Source organism: Corvus brachyrhynchos, unplaced genomic scaffold (genome assembly GCF_000691975.1).
Source record: "Corvus brachyrhynchos isolate BGI_N302 unplaced genomic scaffold, ASM69197v1 scaffold221, whole genome shotgun sequence".
In the NCBI taxonomy this organism is placed as follows: Eukaryota; Metazoa; Chordata; class Aves; order Passeriformes; family Corvidae; genus Corvus; species Corvus brachyrhynchos.
The window spans coordinates 3,041,600-3,049,564 of record NW_008236622.1 but is presented as its reverse complement, the minus strand read 5'-3'; the positions used below and the strand labels follow the sequence as shown (position 1 = coordinate 3,049,564).

Below are 7,965 nucleotides of genomic sequence, written 5' to 3'. Positions count from 1 at the left end.
GGGGCGGTCGGGGCCTCGACCCCGGGATCCCACGGACAGAGCAAGAACACGAAAGCAAAGCTCCGTGTTTCGTCTATGCAGTCTCAACACAAATCTACCACATGAACGAAAAAAAGGCTTTTAGTGAAACACCAAATGTTAAGGGCTTTTCTAAAAGGCTGAATTCAGCGAGCGCCACTGGGAGAGATGCCCACGGTGCGATGCTGATCCCCCGTGATCAGACCGCCTGACCTCAACTCCTCCTTACAGTAAACGTAAATCTTTGCCCGGGATTTGTCACTGAAGGCACTGAGCATCAACGGACACATTACACATAGTTACACAAAGTCATGAGCTGCAGCAATTCTCTCGTGCCTTCACAGAGCGAACGGCATCTAAAATTACTGTTGAAACAGAGTTAGTGACACAAATGTTCCCGTATTACCCTTAGATGGGGTAGTAATTTTTAAACAGAAACAACCAGAAACATTCACAGTAAACCAATAAAATTCGGAATGCTCAACCCCAAACTAGTACCAGTAGAATTTAGTTTTAACCCAAACTTCATCAGAAGAATTAGTCAATTAGTTTTAACTCATTTAGAGCAGAAAAAGCAAAAGCAGAAACATTGAAAATATTTCCCCCTTGCACTTCTGGTTTGGCCTCTCTTATAAAAAACTGCATTATGAACAACAAAACAGTATTTTGTGAGATAAGTCTGACATTACTGGATCTTTAAACCAGGAATACTATCGACAGTTAAAGCCACATTAAGAAGAGGCTTCTCACCTCACACGGGCAGTCACAGAGGTCACTGGGACAAAGGTATGGATCACAGAGAAGTGAAAGCACATGAAAGAGAAAGCCAAGAAACGACTGCTTTACCTCTCCTCCCGAAGGAACAACACATTAAAAAGTCACAACTTCTTTGACTTTTTATTCTCTTTGACTATTTCTTGACATCCAGCTAATAGATGTATGTCAGAGAAAGGTACCAAGTACTTCAGTATCTGATTAAGAGTACTTTCCTTTGAACTAATTTAATTTATCAAAGCTAAGAGCATAATAATAATTACTTAAAATCTCTGATGAAAGCTCCCTCAATAAGATTCAACATGTGTAACTGGTATAAAAGGCTAAAACCACTCCAAACATTCAAAAATTAAGAACCCTTGAGAAAAAATGCATCTAGATATCCTTTGTGTTTGTACAGTATCAGTACAAGTGGGGCCTGTCTCACTGCAAGATTAAGCAAAACTTCAAAAACAAAATGGATGCAGGTTACTTTTTTCTTTTACAAGCTCTTAATGTAACAAATACATAACCTTCTGATTGCATAGAAGTGACCATGTAAAGTTGATTTCTTCTTGCAGATCTTGAATTCTGTTTAATATGTTAAGAAAGAACTTAATTTGTGGAAAAAGATAACCCAAACCAACTTGCAGAGCTTCAATGCATATGTAATCTTAGTTATCAAGAGCATGTATTAAAATTGCTTAATTTATGAAAAGCTTATGAAACACAAATTTTATATTGTTGTTCTGTTTGTAATGTCATAAAAGTAATGCAATAAAATAAAGGAGGCAATGGGCTTTGAGATGTGCATAGCATGTCCATATGTGACTTCTCTGGCATTAGTTTATATTGTTTTGTCATAAATAATGTCATTCCCACACAGGCACTCTCTGTTTATTCAAAACATCTGTCACCCTCAGAGAAAAATCTTATTGCCAATATGCATAAAAGCCCCAAGTTCATCCTGGCACATGCAAGAAACATTAAATTTGAAGTGAAAATGTCTGGACACTTTCCTGGTAACAAGCCTGTGTAACCTATATCACCACCCAGAGCCCTCCTGTTTGAGTGAGAGCATGTGGCTGCCACCTCACTGCTCAGAGGCAGGGAGCTGGCACACCTGGGGTCACATACCAAGTACCTCAGCAGCAGTGTCTGTACTTCTGCATCTTCTCTGCTGAAATCCTCAGTTTCTTTGCTCTGTGGAAAGCGTGGCTGGTCTTATTTTTTACTGGACTATCAAACCAAATGAAGGAGTGGAGGCACTCCAGGGACTTGTCCAATGCTGTAGCAAAGGAAAGAGTTATTAAGTAAAACCAATCAATTGGCAGAACATTACGGTCAAGAAGATCCTACACTGCTAGCAGGGACAGCAAAACCCCTACCATGAGTGATTGATATTGAATATTTCTAAGCAATGTCATCACAGTCAGCATGTTTCAGTAAGCAAGAAATACACTTCGGAAGATGATGCCAAGCAAGAGACCTTGAGAGATGGAACTGCTACAGACCCAGCAGACCTAATTCTCAGAAAAAACCCCATAATCTTGACACTGTCTTGACATTTTCTAGGACCAGATTATTAAATAAAATTTCCAAATTAACTGCATTTTGAATAGTTAACTTTTTTTTTTTAATGAAGGTATTCTCAGGTGCTGTTTCTATTGTGTGACTGATACATTGGAGCATCTTCATTCACCCAAGGCTTCCAGTATGAATCAAACTTGCCGCTGGCACTGCTAACAGGATTCCAGACACTGAAATCTTGTAGACCAAGACCCAAAACTTGTAATGCATGTGATTTTTAAATTTATCTTCCTCAGCTGTTTTTTTGGTCAAGATACATCTACCCTACCTACTGCCTCCTCAAACTGTGAGTTACCATTTTACCCACTTACTTAGCTCTACCTTTTTTACAAGTTTTTACATTATGAAAGCATTAACCTGGGGCTCATAGTCAGTTTACACATGAACAAGAAAGAGCTCACTAATTTCTCTTGCTCCATTGGCTGGTGCAGCCCACATCCATCATTCATTAAGACTGACCTGAAAACTTAACAAACAGACCAAAATGGTTTGCATAACGCAAATGTTGCTGCAATAATTTACCGTATAACCCTTTCTCATCAGTTCCTCCTGCACTCCTGCCAGAAGTTACCACTCTCCTCGAAGTCAACAGACAGAACCACATACAATTACATCACTTGATGAATCATGTTAGATTTGAGGGTAATCTGAGCTTTAGGCAGCCATGGGATGTTTCTTAAGGAGTTCCATTCTTGCTAAACCATTCCACCCTCGCACTACAAACTGTACCAACCCAGCTGTTTCTGGGGTTCCATGATGAACTATTATGAAAAATAACACAGGGGAGAGTGCCAATCAGATTAATTCCTTGATAAGGTTCATAATGTGGCAACACAGTTTGGCATGACCCAGAGGAAGCAAGTAATAAGAGACTGGTTAAGCCAGGATTTTCACTAGAGAATTGCACATCCAATCTGTGCCCACATGAGGTTTTGCACTGTGCCTGAGGCACAAGCAGTCCTTCCTTTCTGCCAGCTCTGCAACACAAGTAAACTTTGACAGGAAATGAGGTGGAGTTTAGGACAATCAATTGTAAGCCAAGAATTTATCTACCAAAGTAAGTGAAGTGAAAACTGGTGTACCTACTCTGTTAATGTTTCATTATTTGACCACTATTTTTTACTTCGCCTAAGGAACATCTACATTTGGAGAAGTACAATGTGTATTAACAAGGTAATGTCTATCATCCTCTGGATGTCTCTTAAGGAATTATTGTGTGGACTGAAAATGACATAACTATGAACAAATTTAAGAAAATGAGTGATTGAGCTCCTGTATATATGTGTGTGTGTACATACATATGATGAGTGGTCATGTGCACCTAGAAAATTCAGGGCTGAACAGCTCTTTAAAAGAACATTTATTTCAAGTCTAGAAATTAACAAAAAATATCTAGAAATTAACAAAAAAATATTAAAAAGACAGAAAAATGGCCATCAATGAGGTTTAATTAGAACCAAAGAATGGAGGCTAAAGGGATGAAATTATTGTTTCAATAAGACCTAGCCATTAGAAAAAATTGCAATTATACAAAATACAGGACTAAGTGTGGTTATCAACTTTCATAAAGCACTGCCAATGCAGTGATGTTTACTGACCAAGTTTTACCAGAGAAAAAAGTTTTAATGAAAAATGCTTTTTCTGTCCTTTCAAATAATAGGAATCAGGTTTACTGTTTGCACTGGATGGCATTGTGACCATTCCTTTTCAAAGCAGAAATGAAACAGGAAATTTGTAAATTATAGAAAAATAAGAGTAAACACCCCCTCAAAAATTGACAGCAAAAAGGAACTGTTGTTGGAACCATGGATTCTTTAATAAAGAACAGCCACTTACCTCATGATCCTAGATTCTTCAAAACATTTATCAGTTACAGTCTCAATATTCATGGGTCCTCATGCACCTGAATATGAATTCTTTTGGCCAAGAGTGTGTATTCAGACTGCCCTTATGCCCTTGATGTCACTGTGTACCCTTTTCCAGATACAGAAAGAGAAGAACATAACTGTCTCTAAGCAGTAAGGAAGGCTGATTATGGAATATACAAGGAGATCACATTGCAAATAGAATAAAACTACATCCTTACTGTAAGTAACAATTTCTTCTTTGAGATTCCTCACCCTCAGGGGTTATCTATATAGTAGTTCAGATCAACTGAATTAAATTGAACAAAAGTCCTGTAGTTTTTGAATGGGAGTGTCCATGCAAGATTTACTCTGCACTAACTGATCTATTTTCAAGTTATCCCTTTATTTAATTTGCTTGAATATTCTTTAGTGCTATCTATTGAGATGGCAGAACTCGCTATGCAGGGTAACAGCAGTTAGTTCATTGACTAATCATCTGAAGACAGTTTATGAAATGCAAGATTTTATCTTGGTATCTTCAAGTTGAGCAATATGACCTGAGTGTATACACCAACCAGACTTGTTCTATACAGAAACACCAAGTTGCATACACAGTTACACAAAGTTGCAGCAGCTGCTCATGCTAAGAGTGTACTCCATTCTTTATGCTGGTTGCTTTAAACAAGCTACTTCACACTACAATGTGTAAGAAAGAAAATAATATTCTGCTTTTCAGCCATCAGCTTGTTAAGAATCACTAGGATTGATCTTATTGGATTATAGGAAAATAATCTTACTGACTTTTCTATAGGGTTGGGGTTTTTTAATCAAATTGGTGACAAGGCCAAAAAAATTTTGGAAGATCAGTATCATGTTAAATGCTTTTAATTGCAAGGTGACCAACAGCCTTTTGAAAAAAAACTTTGTATTTTGAGCTCAGTTACAAGTTGTAAGCCATCAAGAAACAGTCAGAAGGTCAGGTGATACTTCTGAGAATCACAGAAACTGAGCTTCATGAGATTTAATTTATACTGTAAACTTCTGGATTGGAGCATACACAAGTTCCCATGTAGTATTTGGAAATAAAACAGTGGAAATAGGTAATGTTTCTTGTTTCAATATTTAATCCAAGCAGACACAGACACAGTTTATAAAATTACTCTATTGCATTAGAGTTCTAGATAGCATTTAGGTTTTACGAATGTTTTTCCTTCGGTGTAGCATATATTCATATTCCAAAATATCTTTGCACAGTCTTTGTGCAACTACATGCTAAAAATCTGCAAATGCACACTTAACACTAAACAGCACAAAAAATACATTCTGTATCCATTCATATGCAAATTTAAAACATTTCACTTGGCAAATAAACAATGAAAAGTTATTTTAAAAAAATCAGAAACTACAAAAATGCGCACATAAAAGTCTTCCCTTTTGGATTTTTAGTAAAATACTGCTCTGTATAAGATCTAATGAAAAACTCCAGTGCTTACAAAATACTTTATATCTATGAGAAAAAGAAATGCTTAAATTTATATCTGTATGAGTTAAACATAATGACCTTGTTAAAATATAAAAATTAAAGGGGACATGGCATAGATCAATGCAGATGTCACATCTATCAGGACATGTAAAACTGTAATTAACTGGGCACCAGGCAGTCAGTATCGTAGAATAGATATACTAAAAATCAGGGACAAATACAATATGCAGCAGCTAAAGAATAAAGTGTTTAACCACCTATATATACTACACATAGCAATTCCACTTGAAGAGGGAGCAAAAATCTTAGTCTGAAGTAGAATAATTTTTAAAAATTGCTGTGTTCACTGATATATATGAGTACAGCATCCTCCATAACTTTGTTTCTCAAAAATCTGCATAAATTTGCTATACAGGCACATCAAAATTCTGTGATGCAATAGTCTAACATAGCCTCATCTCTGTCATGGTGATTTTCAAACAGGTATTTTCTCTTTATGATCAGATAATTCAGATAGATATGGTGTACTAACTCAATGTCACATAATGACTTCTAAAATATTGGCATGGCAGCATCATGTCAGTCTTGTGTTGCTAATGACAATAAAACCCCAAAAATACAACTTTCCCTTCACAGAATGTGGCTTTGAACCTCTTGAGACTAGATGACTATAAAGAGAACAACAAAATCAATGTAATTTAAGACTATATGTAGACTATTCCACAAGTTTTGTGATACTAAGTAAAATAAAATTTCTTAACCTTGTTTTTACCTCTGTGATCCTTTTTATAGGGCTTGCTGCTATTCTACAAATACTGCTGAGCCAAAAGCTGTTTCAGAGAAATGAAAATTAAAAAACCTGTAACACAGTAATAATGTGAAACTTCATACTACACTAAGAAATGGAGGCAAAAAACCAAATGAAATAAAGTCTACAGACTTGCAGACTCAGAATGAAACCTGTTCAGAAGCAACAAAATATATCACTCAGGTATGCTTTATTTCTGGTTCCTGGGCCTTAAAGGAAAAATATTTTTTTTTTCTAGAACAGATTAGAATAAAGAAGAAAAATAAAATTTAGTCAATGTCAGTATGCAGCACCAACAGGGTTTCAAATTTCTTCTTAGACCGAAGATTTTATATTAATGTCCATAAGAATGGTACATGTGAGTTAAAAACAGTACAAAGACCATTGAGCCTTCTCTTTTTCCTATATGAGCTAAGAATCACATAGTTCTGTCCAAAAATTCAAGTCAGCTTTTTGTGTGAATAGTCTTATGGAACCAATAGCAACACTTTCTGATAATTTCATTTTGCAACACAGAAATTCTCTCACAAAATCAAAAAAATAAATATTAAAAGTCACTAGTAACAAAAAAAAAACCTACTACAGAGAAGGTTTCAGGGCACAGGTTATTAGAGGAAGAAAGAAATGTACTCTAAGTAAACATAAGTTTGACAGCCATCCAGCAAAATGGGACATCTTTAAACTCTGGCCATTTTTATAGTTTAGAAAAAAATCAGGATACCACAAGCATTTAGGAGGCTATGCACATCTGTAGTAGATAACTTGGTTATTTTATCATTGGAAAACAATTAAATTGGTAAATAAAAAAAAATTAAATGTACTTTAGCAAAGGGGTCGCTATTTTGCAAATATAATTTTTTTATTCAACACATCCTATAAATTAATCTCCTGGAACAGACTGTGCAAGAGCAACCACTTTTTGCCACTCCAACACCAGACACACAATAACACCTATGTTCTGAAAGCTGTAAAGCTGTTGCCCTCTAGTACAATACCCCACAGTTCGTACTTAGAGTGGACTTAGCAGTTTCTTTGTAGCCAGCTTTTAGTTACGCTGATTCAACTCAGAAGGACTGGGAGAGCTAATATAAAAGCTGCATTTCAATAATTTTTCCTTTCTGTCTTATTACACTGTTTAAAAAGAAGCTAGAGTACAAAATGTCATGCTAAACACTGTTAGATGCCCAACTTATTACTGCTCCATATCCCTCCCAAAAAGCACATCAAACCTGAGTTAAGGTTGCCACTATTATTGCTGCTTACCCAATATCATCTGTAAGCCCCTGTTTAAACACCTAGGCACAAGGGATGGCATGGCAACCCTAACTCAGTATTTCCTGGCTTTTGCTAATTTAAGTCAAAATAAAATAAAGTTTTAACATAATTTTTATAGTTTTAATGACAACCTGAAAATCATAGCAATAAAATGTATTTCCTTCTATATTAAAGTGGCTGGTCTTTTTAAT

General features: G+C 36.0%; 1 protein-coding gene across 1 annotated transcript in view; it reads right to left on the bottom strand.

The window, feature by feature from the left end:
* GK5 (glycerol kinase 5 (putative)) overlaps positions 1-4,250 on the bottom strand; it is a 28,579-nt gene extending 24,329 nt beyond the window's left edge. The window contains exons 1-3 of the mRNA XM_017726400.1: positions 4,198-4,250; positions 2,884-2,939; positions 1,909-1,994 (exon numbers count right to left, since the gene is read on the bottom strand). Of these exons, the coding sequence (XP_017581889.1) occupies positions 1,909-1,994; positions 2,884-2,939; positions 4,198-4,250 (195 nt within the window). The remainder of the gene's footprint in view (positions 1-1,908; positions 1,995-2,883; positions 2,940-4,197) is intronic.
* Positions 4,251-7,965: the final 3,715 nt, after the last annotated feature.